This window comes from Nicotiana sylvestris, chromosome 4, assembly GCF_000393655.2.
Source record: "Nicotiana sylvestris chromosome 4, ASM39365v2, whole genome shotgun sequence".
Classification (NCBI taxonomy): Eukaryota; Viridiplantae; Streptophyta; class Magnoliopsida; order Solanales; family Solanaceae; genus Nicotiana; species Nicotiana sylvestris.
The window spans coordinates 117,246,067-117,263,688 of record NC_091060.1 but is presented as its reverse complement, the minus strand read 5'-3'; the positions used below and the strand labels follow the sequence as shown (position 1 = coordinate 117,263,688).

The 17,622-nt window shown below is 36.9% G+C and overlaps 2 protein-coding genes across 2 annotated transcripts; one reads left to right on the top strand and one right to left on the bottom strand.

Moving 5' to 3' along the window:
* The first annotated feature begins 2,004 nt into the window (after positions 1-2,004).
* On the top strand, positions 2,005-4,188 carry LOC104234576 (uncharacterized). The gene is made up of 4 exons (XM_009788167.2): positions 2,005-2,140; positions 2,224-2,512; positions 2,579-2,728; positions 3,630-4,188. The coding sequence occupies exons 1-4, from the start codon at positions 2,090-2,092 to the stop codon at positions 4,019-4,021; spliced, it is 882 nt and encodes a 293-aa protein (XP_009786469.1). The 5' UTR covers positions 2,005-2,089; the 3' UTR covers positions 4,022-4,188.
* A 280-nt stretch (positions 4,189-4,468) lies between these two features.
* LOC104234575 (polyadenylate-binding protein 3-like) lies at positions 4,469-8,945 on the bottom strand. The gene is made up of 7 exons (XM_009788166.2): positions 8,454-8,945; positions 7,199-7,971; positions 7,033-7,110; positions 6,849-6,938; positions 5,811-6,101; positions 5,110-5,313; positions 4,469-5,003 (listed from the first exon to the last, which is right to left on the bottom strand). The coding sequence occupies exons 1-7, from the start codon at positions 8,764-8,766 to the stop codon at positions 4,779-4,781; spliced, it is 1,974 nt and encodes a 657-aa protein (XP_009786468.1). The 5' UTR covers positions 8,767-8,945; the 3' UTR covers positions 4,469-4,778.
* Between the last annotated feature and the right edge of the window lie 8,677 nt (positions 8,946-17,622).

Below are 17,622 nucleotides of genomic sequence, written 5' to 3'. Positions count from 1 at the left end.
CCATATTTTGGAACTTTACCCGACATAGCCCATTTTGCAAATAATGCATAGCCCATTTTCATTGGTTAACCTAGCCTCTTTTATCCTTCTTTTGTCTTTCTTCAACTTTTCACCAAAACCTATATCCAAATGCTTCTTCCTCTTTTAGAAGCAGCAGTCATTCTCTAATTCAACCTAACAGGAAGGCCTTTTCCATTACTGTAATAAACATCTCCTCAAGGAGACTAAATCACTATTTCCATACTGTAATAACAACAGTCCTCTTTTTTTTCTTTGTGCAATGTGAATTTTTTTAAGACAAAATGCGTTTATCCCCCATTAATAATTTTTTGTTTCTTCTCAAATTGCTGGAAAGAGGTTGAAGAGTTGCAGACATCCTCCATTTTTTTCCTTCAATTTTCAAGGTAAATAGGTCGACGATGAAGTCAGTAAAGTCACCGAAGAATGAAAAAGAGGTCTTGTATTGTATTCAGACATTTTTCAAGTTCTTCGGATGATGTTCCAGTTTTATCTTCTTTTATAGAACAATTCCATCTCCATCTTCTCTCCTCTTTAATTTTCAGATCTAACTCCCTCTGAAAAACTCTCTTTTGATATTTTGATACTGAAATAGAGGTGTAATATTGAATATTAGATGTGTTCTGGTATAAATATTGTATAACCACTATTTATACACACTTATACAACAACAGCAACAACAACGACCCAGTATAATCCCACAAGTGGGGTCTGGGGAGGGTAATATGTACGCAGACCTTACCCCTACCCCGAAGGGTAGAGGGGCTGTTTCCAGGAGACCCTCGGCTCAAAAAGCAATAGGAGATGATATATTAGTACCATAAAAATGCGTATTAAAAACAACAACAATATATAAGAGATATGAAATATGAAATACAAAATACGAAATACGAAATACGAAATAGATGGCTGGTATAGTACAACTAGAAGGTAAAGCCCTGCATCAATAGACGACCAATGACATTCCTAGTCTAACTCCTAACTGGATAGTCTCACTCTATTGTGCTGTAGAAATATTCACACTCTCCCCTAACCTACAACCTTAATGCTCGACCTCCATAATTCCCTATCAAGGGTCATGTCCTCAGTAATCCTAAGTCGCGCCATGTCCTGTCTGATCACCTCTCCCCAATACTTCTTAGGTCTTCCTCTACCTCTCCGCATGCCCACTACAGCCAGTCGCTCACACCTCCTCACCGGTGCATCAGTGCTCCTCCTCTGAATGTGCCCGAACCATCTGAGTCTTACTTCCCGCATCTTGTCCTCCATGGGGGCCACACCCACCTTCTCTCGAATATCTTCATTCCTAATCTTATCCATCCTTGTATGCCCGCACATCCACCTCAACATCCTCATCTCTGCTACTTTCATCTTCTGGATGTGTGAGTTCTTTACCGGCCAACATTCAGTTCCATATAACATGGCAGGCCTAACCACTGCTCTATAAAACTTACCTTTTAGTAATCTTTTGATATACATTATTATACATTCCATATACAAGTTTATACATAGTTATACATCATTATAGATGTATCGCATATGTATAATCAAATTATTATTTTTTTCATGTTTTCTTCCTTTTTTTGGAATAATTCATGTATAAATCTACTTTTCTTGTTGATTCTTAGCCAAATCACGAACTTGCAGCAATTGTTTCTAAATTTTACAATATAAGTAGAATCAACGAAAAATTGGGGGACAACTTGCAGCAGTAAAGACAAATTGGGGGAGAAATTATACGACAGAAGAATTAGAAAATCTCATGACTTCATCTAAATAAGATAATTATCCTGATTAAACTCCGTTGCCGAATAAAAAATCTAAAAAATACTCTTTTTACAAATATTAGCCAACTATTTTTGGGCTACAGATTTGTAAATTTATAACCGAGCTATTATGTTGCAAGTCAGATGTGTGAGTTGTATTTATGTAAAATTATTGGCGGGGGGTCCTAATTCTTTTTTTTTCCCTTTTCCAAAGCCCAAATTTTGAAGTCTCATTTTTTTCCCGCCAGTTCGGTTTATCCCTATTCTCCAATACGTTTGACGGACCAATCGCCGGCGCCGGAAGGATGCCGACGGTGTTCGTCGCCGTTCAGTGCTGTCAATGCTCCACCATGCAGGTATTTTCTCTTTCTGCTCCTTCATTCTGTACATACACAGAGAAAGAATAACGTCGTAATGAGAATATCAAGAGATATTTCAGGTGAAGCAGCAGAAGAAGAGTAGCTGCAAATGGACTTGCGTGGTCTGCAATCAGAAACAGTCTGTTCGGAAAGTGTTTGCTCAGGGGTACAAGGCCAAGGATGTTCGCTTATTTGTTCAGAATTTCAACATGTCTCGTCAATTTACGGATCGGTTGCCCGTGGTAAGAGAAGAAACTGAAACCCTAGAAATTGGAGAACAGAGTCAAAGTCATGGAAGTTACAAGAGAACTGATTGGACTGAGTACCTCGATCCAGAGGAAAATGCAATTGAAAACAATGAAGATTCAGGTAAGTTAATTTTTATTTGGATGTTTCTTTTTTTCTTTTTTTGGTATTGATTGTTTGATTTGGAAGTGCAAGGAGATGTAATGGAGCCGAAGATTGTGACGGAGATGCCAAATGAATTATTCAGGAAGCCTAAATTGAATAATTACTCTGCTGTTGAAGGTCATTTCAGACCAGTTTTCTCAAAGCGGAATGCCAGAAAACAAAGCACTTCTCAAGGTCAAGTTTACTGAAATTTTTATAAAATTCGTTCATCGCTAGCACAATTGTTTTCGTTACCAACTCCCATCTCCTTGCCTCTCAAATCCTCCAAAATTCGAATTGTATAGAATTCTAAATGATTTGTGGAAGTCTTTGTTATACCCTATGGAGTCATAGAATTGTAGATTTTACGATCCTGTGAGGCATTGGAATTTTTCGAAATCCAAGTCTGGCGTTACTGTGTCTCATAAATCAAAATGCACAAAAACAGCTATTTTTTATGGCTATAAAGGCAAGTCCAGAGTATAAAGTCAGTGGGTTCAACGTACAATTTTTTTTGTATATGTATATAGTTTGAGACAAAAGCAATGAATCCAATTGAACCCACGGAACTTGCCTTAGATCGCCTCTGGCCACTTGTTTTGGTGCCTAACCATAAATACCGGGGGGGGGGGGGGAGTGATTAGTAAAAAGCACCGTCCTATGTTGTTGAGAACATACTGAGCAATTGTCAATGGTTAAAGGTCTAAAAGCTGTGAGTATAGATCCTAACGTAAAGACCTTCTAGAGAAGCAAAGGCCATCATCGGGTTGGTATGTAAGAGTGAAGATGAACATGTAAATCATAGTTACAAAGACCTTGTTAGCTTGAAACAAAATAATGAGTCGAGAAACTCAACTTAGGAAGAGTCTTAAGGTTGGTAGGTAGACATAGGATGAGGCGGTGTTAGTATAATAAAAGGGATAACAAAGAAGCAGATAAAATAGCGTGAACACCCTTTCGAGTTGTTTACCTGTTCGAGTAGTCTCGGTGATGATTGGGAAGGCTAACTTCACTGTTAGGAAACTGCATTGTGGAATTTCAGTAAGCCTGTTCTTTATTCGAATACGTGATCATCTTAGAGCTTTTTGACTTGCAGGTATGGAGCCAAGCAAACGTCAGGCAACAATGGTATCGGTGGTCTCCAAGTGGGGAGATAATAAACAAGTACCACCAGATATGCCTGTTCAGCCAGCAACAAACAGTTTTTGCAAATTGGATGACAGCATCAACCTATATGGCAATGACAATTCTATGAATGAACGAAATCTTGGTTATGGCAAGTCAACAGAGAGAACTCAGCCAAAGACGGCCAACAAAGTTTCCAAATGGACTGAGTACATAAACGTAGATGAAGATGATTGTCAATTGCGGTTTGCAAGTGGGAGAGGATTCACATCTGATGTCAACAAATGGAGCAATGATACCTTTGAGACCTCATTGCAGGATCAAAAACTAGATGACGAAGAAATCCACCCTGATTTTCTCTAGACTCGTCTAAGATGAGCGTATTATGTGCTGATAACAAATTTGTGCTCAAGGAACTAGTTTCGTTTGTTTTAGTGATTAGCTTTTACAACACTAAACGAAGTGGACAGCAAGACTTGTAATTGAGGACATATTTTCACTGAGAGTTCAACGTGAAAAGGAGCCGAGGAAATGCCTAAAAGTCTTTGAAGTAAAATACATTCAAAATGCCAATAAACCCAGCTAAAGAAGGGTCAACCATGCCATATTTTTACCAACGGATGTTTAGGATCAAAGGACCTTTACCTTACCAGGTCCTCCGGATCTCACCATCTGAAGTTTATGCATCTCAACTACCTACGGCAAATACAGCAGTCAAATAAACCAAAATTGATCATGTCCTTGTAACATGAGACAGCATAAATGTCGGAATTATGCTAAATGCTACAAATGCAGAGGCTAAGAGAACAATTTTAGTCAAACAAAACAATCCATAAGTTGCAATGATCTCAAAGCAATATAGTGTTGAAGGAGAAAAAATTCAGTGGGAATCCCTAAAAACCAAAAATAAATAAATAAAATAATTAAAAATGTGATTAGGAGAGCAAAACAAATTCCTAGTTTATCATTCCAAGGTCTCTTTGCTAAAGTTAGAAGTCCTATAGAGAATGTCATTTACTGCCTTAGCCAAACCCCAGAGGATGATAGCCACCCCACAAAAGAAGGTAATAGATTCCCTACGCCACCACCATTACCCCTTCCAAAAATTTAAAATTTTGCTTCATCCATTCAGGGTGAGAGATCCAAATTTATCACCAACACTAGAACCTGGCCCTGCTAAGCGAAGGACATCCATAGCCTCGGAAACTTTCTTATTGAGAGCATCAGAGGACTCGATGAGATGAAGCACTTCAGTTTGATCCATCTCAAGCAACATCCCAGTAACTTTACCAGCATGATCACGTTCAATGCGTTCCACAAGTGGAAATAACTGCTCTCCAAGCATCTGCAATCCAGAATTAAGCTGATAAAGCATTGGGAAACAAGAGACAGCAGCTAAAGTTTGACACGAAAGTCAGCATGGCACAATGAAGCTAAAATCAAGGATGTACCCGATGCTGATCTTCTGGAGAAGCAAAGGCCAAAGAAGAAGCAAGTGTTGATGGTGGCACTGGGTTAGTGCGTTGGATGTCCAACGTAGATGATGTCATAGCAGAAGCATCAAATGGCGCTGGCATAATTGATCCCATCATACCTTGAGTGATGCTAGGATGCATGCCATTTCGTCCATTGGGTTTGAATCTACCAGAGTTCCACTGCATAGAACAAACAAAGATTTAACAACTCAACTTTGTCCCCAGGAATTGAATTAGTAATTAAAACTGAACGCCAGTTTGAAGATTGTACAGTTGAGTTATTATTTTCAAGATTTCCCATCAATTTCTTGATAAAATCATACCTAACCAAAGAAGTCACTCATTCGCATATGCCAAAGGTTTTAAGATAGTAGTGTTTTAATCTTACGATCTATCATATAAAAAATTAGTGTGTTTTTATTCAAAGCTTTTATGAAATAATGAAAAAGGAAAATAACCAAATGACGTGTCAATGCTTAAGTACCACAGCCAAGAAGTTCGAGTTTATATGACTTTGAACTGTTGTTTACAATAGAAGTGATTGTCGATATTCAACTAAAATATACTCATACATAATTCTCGAAAAATATATTTCTTTAGAAGACAAGAAAGTGAATACATCCAGAATAAAAATGATGTACTTTCACGTAACGTTAATAGAAAGAAAGAATATGCACCTGCTGCTGCTGTTGAGAATTCCCTCCTCTCCTTCCACCAACACGTCCGTGTTGTCCTTGGCGCTGAAGCTGATAGGGCAAGAGGAAATTCGGGCCAACACCTGGACGAAGTCCAGGCATGAGTTGTTGCTGGAAGCCAAATTCAGCGGCTTGAGGTGCTATAAGTCCTGGGGCACCTTGACCAAAGTAGACCTGCTGAGGAGCAAGTCGAGGTGCCCCATTGTGAAACCCAGACATAGCTCCAGGAGGAGGAGCCATCCCCCCAGCTGGTCGCATCCGAGCAAAATGTGCCTGCTAACAAGTAAACATTGAATTAAGCTAACACACATCCAAAATGCTGATCTGTAGAAGGCCAATTATCATTGAATGTAACAGAGGTTGTACAACACATGTCCAGCAGGATGGATTAAACATAAACAAAAGATGATGATGATATGCGAACAACTTTTAAGGAAGAATAACATCCAAGGACTAGAGAATCTCTAGTTGTAAGTCTAAGGAACCAAAATACACAGGACGCTCCTTTGACACTCAAAGGTTTTGTTCACTACAACAGAAAGCTCCTGTTTCTGAAAGGGCAGTTCATTGTCAAAGAAAATTTATAAGAGGGATGCCCATTCGTTCTTTGAATTTACATCCCATGAATCCAGATCTTATCAAAAGGAATGACTTTCTTTGTTTTGTTTATGTATCAAAAGGAATGACTTTCTTTGTTTTGTTTATGGATATATTATAAAAGTAGTCCGCAAATACCATAGAACATTTATCATGTAGAACCTAATTTATCATATTAAAGGCACGATATATTATTGGTGAACTGATAATGTTCTCAGTCTCAAAGATTAAAAAACGACTGGTTATGATAGTAAGCAGTGCAAATGTGCCTTTGATCACAAGTAACGTGCACTATATAACTAATACATTCAGGCATATGACATCATAGCATGCTTAGATAGATTCCCTCCTCAAGGAACCAATATTATTTGCTGTTCAGATGAAAGTTACATCTTAGGAGAAAAAAATCTAATGTACAATCACCTGTAGCCATGCTCTTCTTTCATCCTTGCGCTGGGCAACAGCAACAAATAAAGGTTTCTTTCCTATCAACTTGCCATTCATTTCGTTCAACTGAAACAATAATAAAAACATTTTATGCCTTCATGTTTCTGTCTCTTTAAAAGAAAGCAACACAAGGTAGACTAGATAATTTGGGACAACTCACAGCTCGTGTAGCTTCCTCGGGGGTGGAGAAGGCAACAAAGCCAGAACCCTTGCTCACCCCTTTTGAGTCGCGCATCACCTAATAATAATTTCAAGTTGATACATGACACTAAAACAAGCTTTTCCATAGATGTTTTGCACTTAAAATTAATATGTTGGGGACATACCTTGCAGGACGTTATGGTTCCGTACTCCGAGAATAACTCTTTCAGATTTTCATCACTCACACTGTCGAGATTTTTCAAATATAAGTTAGCACCTTTTAGTTTCTCAAATCGACTAGCTCTTTCTTGTTCGAATTTGGCTTTCAGTTTTGCTTCCCGTTCTGATTTCTTCTGGGCCTTGCCTACATACAGAACTTTTTCTTTCAAGGAACTGCCATTCAACTGTTCAACAGCAGAGACTGCAGCATCCGAGCTCTCATAATTGACGAAGCCAAAACACTTGGACTTTCCATTTTTGTCTTTCATAACTACTGCACTGGTGATGGTTCCATACTTCTCAAAAAGCTTCTTAAGATCCTCATCAGTGGTAGTTTCAGGAAGGTCTTTCACATACACATTTGTGAATTTGTCAGAGGCATTTGCTTGACTCCTTTCTTGTCGACGGATGAAGTGGCCAACATAGACTTGTTTATCATTTATCAACATACCATTTAGACGCTTGATTGCATTGTGTGCAGCTTCGTCCTGATCAAATTGTACAAATCCATATCCTTTTGACTGACCATTAATATCAGCAGCTACCTTGCAGGAAAGAACCGTTCCAAAGGCAGCAAAAGTGTCATACAATGCCTTGTTATCAATTGACGAGTCCAGATTCTTAATGAAAACATTTGCATATCCGCTCTTCCGCAGACTAGGATCTCTATGAGAAAACATTATCCTCATAGGTTTTCCATTCAACTGAGTAAAATTCAATAACTCCCTAGCAGTAGCAGCTGCAATGAATAAATTAAATTACAAAAGAAAAAGGTCATTAACACCCATAGTACGTAATAAACTTTTAAAAGAATTTAATGCAATTACCACTTGAAAGGGATTTGAAAACAATAGTCAAACAAAATTAATGAGATGCACTTAAAAGCAGCAAACACAAAAGCTGACAGCTTTATTATTTTATTTAAAATAAACAGCATATAGAATTGTATCAACACAAAATCTACGAGATCAACAAATCGAGAAGTGGTCAAATATTTAATTACGAAAACCCAAAAGAATACAAAGAGAAGAAGAAAACTCAAAGCATTGAGCGTAATCAAACCAGTAACAATCACTTGAAAGTTGAAACTACAGTTAAAATATCATTCCAGAACTTTATCAACAAAACAAAAGCCGAATAAGCAAAATAAAGCGACATGCAAATAAACAATTCAGTGTGTGTGTGTGTGTTTTGCAACAAGAAGCAATACTAGTGGCTAACCATCTTGTGGAGAAGTGAAATTGACATAAGCGTAACCGAGGGAGGACCGGCCCGATTGATCCCTGCAAACCCTAACGGACACGACTTGTGCCACATGGTTAAACACCTCATACAGTTGTCCTTCTTCCACTGACGTGTCCAGATCCCCTACGTACAGGGCATAGTTCGTACTCGTCGTCACACCAACACCACCACTACCGTTACCACCACCTCCCATTATTGCCACCTGCGGAGTCGGCGGTGGCGTCGGTCCGACCATCGTCGTTTCCGCCTGAGTTTGCACCGCCGGTGGCGGAACCGCCGTCGCCGCCATCACTTGAGGTTATCTCCGATCAAAATCGAATAACACGTTAAATATATTATTACTATTTTTATATATATGGAGAGATAAATGTGTCTGAATATAGAGAGAGAGAAAGAGATTGAATTGTGAAGTGAAAGAGTTAATGCATGAAAGAGGAGAAGATCAGAGAGAGGTGGTGCAGCGCGGAGAGGAGTGAAAAATTGAGACTCGTGAGTGTATATATATGGAGAAGAGCGTGGAGCCCACTGAGAACCGGTTCCTTAGTAATATGGCAGCGATTGGGTGGGTCCGCACGTGTGGGTAATAGTGACATGTGCTGAAGTTCTCTCGTATTCCACGTGCTTTTCGGCTTCGAGAAATTAATTATTGCACCGAAAAGGGCCAAAACTCCCCTTACACTATCCCATTTGGTACAAAAATAACCTTCATTCACCTATTGAGTCAAAAATACCTCTACCATTATCTTAGTAGCTCAGTTATCCTCTTATTATTAACGGACTTATCTAAAAGAAATAGATTTCTTTTAATGATTATCCATGTGTTACCGTGCTATTAGCCTAAATATAAACCCTTGTTAAATTAAACAGAAAAAATATAAACCTAAATTTTTATTGATCCACCCCAATTTTAAACCCTATTAATCTAAACCCAATTTTAAAATTCAATGTAACTTCTTCTTCATCTTTTTGATTCTGTAAATGGAAGAATTTGCGCCACTACAACAACAAGAAAAGTAACAATTTAAGCAAAAAAATATTGAGTTTGGGAATGAAATGAAATGAGTATGAGAATAAAATTCAGGATCTTGACTTAGGGAGTAATTCATTAAATGAAATCAAATGGGTATGAGAAAAAGAATCATTATCTCCTCAGGTTCAATTCATGGAGATTGGAGAAGAAAGGGGGAGTTGGCAATGGGGCATATCCTTTTTCGGGCGACTATGAAGAATTCATAATAGGTATTTTTTTTTAAATTTTTTTTGGTAAAGATTTAAATTTAGATGAATAGGACGGTGACATGTGGATATTATTTAAAAATATTTTTCAAATAAATCCGTTAGTTAATAAGGGCATAAGTGAGCCACTAAAATAACAACATGGGCATTTTTGGCTCAATCGATAGACGGAGGATATTTTTGTACCAAATCGAATAGTCTAGGGGCAGCTTTGGCCCTTTTCCGATTATTGTATGTTGGCATTTTTCCAATTTTAAGAGTGAAATGATTCCTCCGGTCAAGAGACAAGTTATCGCAAAATTCATTATTCTCGTATTAGTTATTTTGAAATTATTATTTCACTATCTTATACCGATAAAAATAATATTATAATCTCAAAATAATTAATTTAGGTATTGGTTATATCGTAATTTTATCCCAATTAAATATAAAATAAATTCATTTCAAATTTAATCCCGAGATTAATTATCCCTTATCCTTGTACTAAAGGAACCAAAAGAGTTTTCTTTATTGTAATTTTATATACGCCTTTTACAAGGGATAATTTAAGACCTTCTCTTACGTTTAATTCCACCATACTCTTCTTCATGGTTTAACCGCCGCTTTCCTTATTTAATATCTTATAACAATTCTTTTAATATATTTGTTTTTAATATAAATAAATTATGATTTGATTAATTTGCTCTTTCTAATATACTTTTTTTTATCTAATTAATTTTGCAAGCTATCTTAAAAATGTAATAGATTACAGAATCTGATACATCATTCTAGTAGACATTGGTTTTTTCAAATGACATGTCGCCGTAGATGTAACAATCCGACCGCTCGTTCGGTGGTTTGAGGCCTTGAGTAGGTTCACTTGTGTATATTATGATTTGCACGTGTAGTCGGGTTTGAATTTTGGAAAGTTTGGAGTTGATTCAGAAGGAAAATTCTCAATTCGGAAACTTTAAATTGGAAGAGTTGACCAAGGTTTGACTATTGAGTAAATGATATCAGAATCTGAATTTGAAGGTTCTAATAGGTTCGTATGATAATTTTGAATTTGGGCGTATGTTCGGATCAAGTTTCGGGTGGACCGGAAGCGTTTCGACGTTTAGTGTGAAAAGTTGGCATTTTGAAGATTTTACAACTTCCTAAGTTTGATATGAGGCGGACTTTGGTGTTATCGATGCCCGTTTGGGATTTTGAACCTCGAAATAGGTTCGTATTGTGATTTGTGACTTGTACGTAAAATTTGGCGTCTTTCCAGAATGTTTAAGTGTGATTCGGACGCGTTCGACGAAGATCTAATGATTGAAAGTTAAGAGAAGGTTTTGATCGTCGATTCATGGTTTTGATATTATTCTTGGCGTTTTGAGCCTTTGGATAAGGTGTTAGAACTTGTTAGAATGATTTGACGGGGTTCCTCGGACCTCAGGTAAGTTTTGGGGTGGGTTAGGACCACTTTTAGGCCTTTTTGAACCGCTAATAACTAGTGTTAGGTGCGTGAAACACGATCGTGAAGATCTGTGCCGAGATCGCAAAGAGAAAAGTGCAATCCAGGCCTTGTGGATCGCAATCGAGGAAGGAAGGGCCGCGATCGCGTAGAAGGAAATTTTTGTTGTAAGTGTTTTGACTTCAGAAGCTTAAATCTTGCAATTTATAAATAATTTGGGGACGATCTAAAAATGAGAGTTGTAGTCCTTTGAATCTAATTTTTAGAAAATTAAACTGTTTGGTATATGAAATTTTAAAATGTTATGCCTATTATACCGAAGGGTATCTATGAAGAGGAAACCAAAATTTGTACATCGCAATTGCGGGGTTTTTGACTGCAATCAAGAAAATGATGTTGGAAAATTTGTTAACTTCGATCACATGGCTAATGACCGCTATCGCAAAGAATGAGGCCTGGCAGGTGTATTAAACATCCAATTTCGGAATTTTTAGTTTATTTCTTCACTTTTAAGTTCTTGGAGCACATGTAGGGCGATTTGGGGCGATTCTTGAAGACCATTTTCGCGATATATTATAAGATAAGTTATTCCTACTTGTATTAATTTATATACAATGATTATATATGGATTTAAACATGAAATTGTGTAAAAATTATGGAATTTTTGACGAAAAACCCAAAATTTATAATTTTAGATTTTGACCACCAAATTAGACATAAAATTGGAATTAAATTATACATTTCAGTTCATGGTGCTATGGGTAGTATTTTTATTCAAAGATATTTGGAATCCGAGCACTTGGACTCAGGGGTTGACTTTGTTGACTTTTCAAGCGGAGTTGTGAATTGTTATTTTGTTAAACTACGATTTATGGAGTATATAGTTATTAATTTGCATGTTGTTTGATTAGTTTCAGATTGTTTGGCATCAGATTGAGGTGTTAGAGAGGCATTGGAGCCGATTATTGAATTTCAAAGCGAGGTAAGTCTCTTGCCTAACTTTGTGCGGGGGAATTTACCCCGTATGTGTTATATTTGTTATGTGCTACATGTTATGAGAGCTACGCACATATGAAGTGACAAGTGGTCGTGTATCTGCTAGCATTCCTGATTATATCTGGGTAGACCTAGACTCACGTCATGCTTTAATTGATCATGTCTGGGTAGACCTTGAGTTTTCTTTATCATGTCAATCTTATATTCCAGAAAGATGTTGTATTATTATTTTGTACTCTCTGGTAGATGTCCATGCACTTGTGACACCGAGTTTTGGGGACTTGGATTTTGTATATGGTTGTATTCTGTTATGATTGGGGTTTATATTTCGGTCTCACCCGAACATTTAAAATAATAACATCTGTACCTTTTATAAATAAAAAAAGAACGGACTTTCACTCTTTACTTCTTAAGTTAGTTTGAAATATATCTTGGATCTACAATCGACGTATTGATTTAATTATTGGCTATCCTGACGACGACGTTGGGTGTCATCACGGCTTATAGTGGGATTTGGGCCGTGACATTTTGGTATTAGAGCACTAAGTTCACTTAGGTCTCATGAGTCATGAGCAAGTCTAGTAGAGTCTTGTGGATCTGTACAAAGATATTTGTTCTTATCTTCGAGAGGCTACAGGGTTGTTTGGAGAACTTTCCATTATTTATTCCTCGTCATGCAATTTGATTTTATTAGATCTTATGTCTTTATTTCTTTCTTGCTCATCCTTACACGATGTTGAGTATTCGGTCTCAGTTTGTTGGTAGCCATGGATGTGCAAATTTTGCTACCTGGTGCAAAAGGTGGTAGGAGTATCTCCCATGGGGTGATCGTAAAAGTGTGATGTGTCAATCATTTATGTGGTAGAAATTGAAATCAGGTATGAGGATTCTACTACTTTCTCTAATTGGAGAGTTTATGTCTAAGAGACGTTATGTCCCTTAGTTGCGAACTGTGGAAGTTTGTTCCTGATTTGATGGTTGATTGTATGTGTCATGGGTATGGTCATTGTGGGTCTTTGGGGGGTTATAGACATATTTGGGGATGATCATAATTGGCTTTGAGGTCCATGGGTAGGCCGAATATGAACGCATATTCTATATGAGATCAGATATGCTTACTCGACATAACATTGCTTATGGATGAGTCTTCAAGCGTGGTGGATGATATTCCTGCCTTCATCTATTTCAGGTGCTACTCTTTTATTCCATGTGGATTGTGAGATGTCTTGATTATTCAAACGTGTGTTGTAATCTTGTGTAGTTTGTGGTGTTATATGAGCGAGATAGCTCTCGAGATGCATGTCGTATATTGCATTTTAGTCGTGCTTGGAATTTTGTAGAGCATCGCGCTATCTCTCTCCCAGAGTTGTGTTTATGCACTTGGCATGCTTATGGTCGATATTTGGGCATTATGTGAGTATGAGAATTTTGGCTTGATTTGGTATTTCCTCATTGATTATTATGTGTGGATTACGCCGCCACGAGTATGATGTTTGGATCGGGTTGCATGCCGCAACAGTGAGATGTTGAGTACGATTCTTTTTACTTATTTTGTGTGTCTTGTTCCTCATCTTTGAGTTAGGTTCATAGCATTTGTCTGGTTATTTTATATGTTACGCGAGCTGGATAGTTCTTTACTAGATTTTATTTTCCTTATTGGTCATATTCGAGTTGTGTCTTGTTGGTGCATTGATGGTATCATATGAGATTTTAGATGGTTTTGTTATGTCCGTCAACGGAGAAGATTGTACTGGGTGAGGCGAGGTTGTTGGACCTAAAGCCAGTGCAATCGGATTTAGATAATGTATATTGGAAGGAAAATGTCACTAATTTGTTCAGAATGAAGCAATGGTTCTTATCAAGTGGAGAGACTCCATGAGTTATTGACTCGGCAGGTGATATGAATTTCTACACATCTCTTTTATCGTTGCAGTATTGTGAGGGTTAGAGCAGGGCTTGTATGTGTTATAAGATGTACTATGGGCACCAGGTTCGTGAATTTGCAGCTATTGGGTTGGGATGATGTTATTACGGGCAAATGAATTGTGCGGCACATGGTGTGATTACAACATGTGGGTATGATCATGTTTTGGGTACATCTTGTCGAGATTGATACGGGGTATGTATGCTAGAATCGGACCTTATAGAGAATTCTGGATGTTGGAATTTGGTTCTAAGACTTGTGGGTTAAGGTAGCAGGAAGGACCTTCAGTCGGAGTTGAGCTAAGGTACTCCTATGGATTGTGGTGGCACGGGTAGGTGCACGAGGTTTTGTACAATGATTTTGGGCAACTCTGGAACGGTTCCTAGCACGTTCGAGGACGTACGTATATTTAAGTGGGGGAGAATGTAAGGACCCGATCAGTCGTTTTGAGCTCTAGCGCGTCGTTCGACTGTTTGAGGTCTTGAGTAGCTTCACTTCATGTATTATGACTTGTTCGTGTAGTCGGGTTTGAATTTCGGAAAGTTCAGAGTTGATTCGGGAGGAAAAATTCTCAATTCGATAGCTTTAAGTTGGAAGAGTTGACAAAGGTTTGACTTTTGAGTAAACGACCTCGGAATCGAAATTTGAAGGTTCCAATAGGTTCATATGATGATTTTGGACTTGGGCTTATGTCCGGATCGATTTTCGGGTGGACCTGGAGAGTTTCGGCGCTTATTATGAAAAGTTGGCATTTTGAAGATTTTACAACTTCCTAAGTTTGATATGAGGCTGACTTTGGTGTTATCGATGTCCGTTTGGGATTCCAAAACTTGAAATAGGTTTGGCGTATATGCATAGCTATTGAGGAGACTTTATGGTGAGATGCATTCCATGCTACGATCCGCAACACACAGGGTCTCCATCACATTTATTATCTTTTTATATGTATCTAATATTTCAGACAGATATTGTATTACTATTGTACTCTCTAGTAGATGCTCATGCAATTGTGACACCGAGTTTTGAGGATTTAGATTTTGTATATGATTGTATTCTGTTATGACTTGGGGTTTATATTTGGTCACATCCGAACATTTAAATAATACCATATGTACCTTTTTATTTTAAAAAAAAGAACAAATTTTCACTCTTTTCTTCTTAAGTTAGTTTGAAATGCATTTTGGATCTGCAATAGACGTATTCATTTAATTGTTTGCTAGTCTGATGACAGCGTTGGACACCATCGCGGCCTATAGTGGGATTTGAATCGTTACAGTAGAGCACGTTATTGTTGGTAGAGCACGTCACAATCCTACTTTGAAAGTGTCTATCTCATGTTGTTGAAATCTCCGTTCTAAAGCTAAAATTTTATAAGAGACCTTAAATTTAAAAAGAAATTCATATAAAGTAACTTGATTCATACTTATAGATGACATATGTGAATTCTGATAAATAATAGAAAAATAATATAGTATTGCGGAGTAAAAATACAAAAATAATAAAATTTGAACTTCAAACAATTAATAGAGAGTTAGAACATAAGAACCGGATTCTGAAAGTCGTTAACTTGGTATAAGAGTAAAATTTGGTTGTTCTGCAATGCTATGGAAAGAATGAAACAAAAAGTTAATTTATTCAATGTCTTTCATCGGTAATAACTCATTCACACCAGGAGTTTATACCTAATTTAAAAATTAACCTTAATAACCAACAAACCAAAGTGAAAGTGTATATCACTCAATCATGATTAAGTGTTAAATATATATATATATATTCATTGACTTGGTATAAATATTCGACGAGGATAGATTTTTACCTTCTTTCATCTCATATTTTTAGAGAATAGACCGTTTAGTAAGACTGGAAAAAGGGAATATAAGATACTCCATATAAGTTTTGTCCCGAGAAAGAAAAGGAAGAAGAATATTAATATTAGACTGTAAATTAACTACAGTCACCATAATCATATTGGTTAAATAATTCTTAATTCTTTTTTATAAAAATATTATACGATAAATATTTAATATGTTTTGAAAAAAATTTACTACCATAGACTTAATCTTTTACCAGCCTAAAAATTTGACGGCCTAAAACCATTGCTTTATTGGCTTTTCCATCTAGCTAGCTAGCACTGCCTGCCGTAGAGGACATTGATGTGCTCAAAATCTCTATCTCATGCATGTTGTTCCCCGGAATGCATGAAATTAGGCAGTGGCAAACCCATATTAGTTCAAGCGGATTCAGTTGGACTCGCTTTTAAAAAAAATTATACTATTTTATGTGTAAAGCATTTTTTCAATCACCAAACTGAAGTTAAATAATAAACGTTGAACCCTCTTGATAAGAACTGAGATGCAGTGCAATGGTTCAAGTGGGGTCAACAAGAGTGTAAGGTCTAGGGATTGGGTCTTACTTCCTTCCCTTTCACGTATATTTTGGTTTTTCCGAAAATGAGTAGATTTAAAAGATCCAACACCCAACTTTACCATTCTAGTCTTTGGAAGATTTATTTAAGAATAAAACTATTGAGATTAAATCTTTTAAAGACCCAATGCCTAAGATATTATTCCATTTATTAAATATGTTTATGTATTAATTTTTTTCTCTCTTTCTGTTGAGTATTCTTCTATCTCAATATCACACTTGTTTATTTGAAAATTTTTAAAGTATTTTGCTTTCCTCTTTCTCGTGGTTTATAAATCACCTATTTTTTATTTGTTTAAATTTAGCCTATTTTCATAGTTCCAAAATTCTTATATTAAAGAAGTTATTAACCCAATTTAGTTTGTAATTTTCTTCTATTTGCTATTGTCTGCAATAATTAGCTTGTAAAAATAAAATAATATTAAATTTGAAAAATTTAAACAAATAAAGAATTTAGTATTTTGATATCGATTAAATTGATATTTGTTAAATAAATTTTTAAACATATATAAAATTTAATAAATTGTTAAATCTAAGAATGTAACGACCTGATCGGTCGTTCTAAGATCTAGCATATCGTTCGCCGGTTTGAGGCCATGAGCAGCTTCACTTCAGGTATTATGACTTGTACGCGTGGTCGGAATTGAAATTCGGGAAGTTCGGAGTTGATTTGGAAAGAGAATTCTCATTTCGGAAGCTTTAAGTTGGAAGAATCTGACTAAGGGTTGATTTTGAGTAAACGACCTCGAAATCGGGATTAGAAGGTTCCAATAGTTTTGTATGATTATTTTGGACTTGGGTGTTTGTCCGTATCGGGTTTTGGATGACCGGGAGCATTCCAACGCCTATTGTGAAAGTTAGCATATTGGAAGAATTTCATAAATTTGGATTGAAATGCATTTCAATGTATCGATGTCCGTTTGGATTTTCGAGTATGTGAATAGCTCTGAATGGTGATTCGGGTATTGGGAGCGCGCCTAGAAGTGAATTTGGAGCTCCGTAGGTCATTTTGGGGTCATTTGACGAAAGTTAGGAATTTGAAGGTTTTTGAGAAATTTGACCGGAAGTGAGTTTTTGATATCGGGGTCCGATCCCAATTTTAGAAGTTGGAGTAGGTCCATAATGTC

Bases quoted from the DNA above. Each gene is read 5' to 3' on its own strand.
- LOC104234575 (XM_009788166.2), bottom strand. From the start codon at position 8,766: ATGGCGGCGACGGCGGTTCCGCCACCGGCGGTGCAAACTCAGGCGGAA. The intron at 7,111-7,198 runs GTATGTCCCCAA...AATTATTATTAG, and splicing joins GAACCATAACGTCCTGCAAG to GTGATGCGCGACTCAAAAGG. The intron at 6,102-6,848 runs GTGATTGTACAT...ACTTGTTAGCAG, and splicing joins AAAGAAGAGCATGGCTACAG to GCACATTTTGCTCGGATGCG.
- LOC104234576 (XM_009788167.2), top strand. From the start codon at position 2,090: ATGCCGACGGTGTTCGTCGCCGTTCAGTGCTGTCAATGCTCCACCATG. The intron at 2,141-2,223 runs GTATTTTCTCTT...GAGATATTTCAG, and splicing joins GTCAATGCTCCACCATGCAG to GTGAAGCAGCAGAAGAAGAG. The intron at 2,729-3,629 runs GTCAAGTTTACT...TTTGACTTGCAG, and splicing joins AAAACAAAGCACTTCTCAAG to GTATGGAGCCAAGCAAACGT.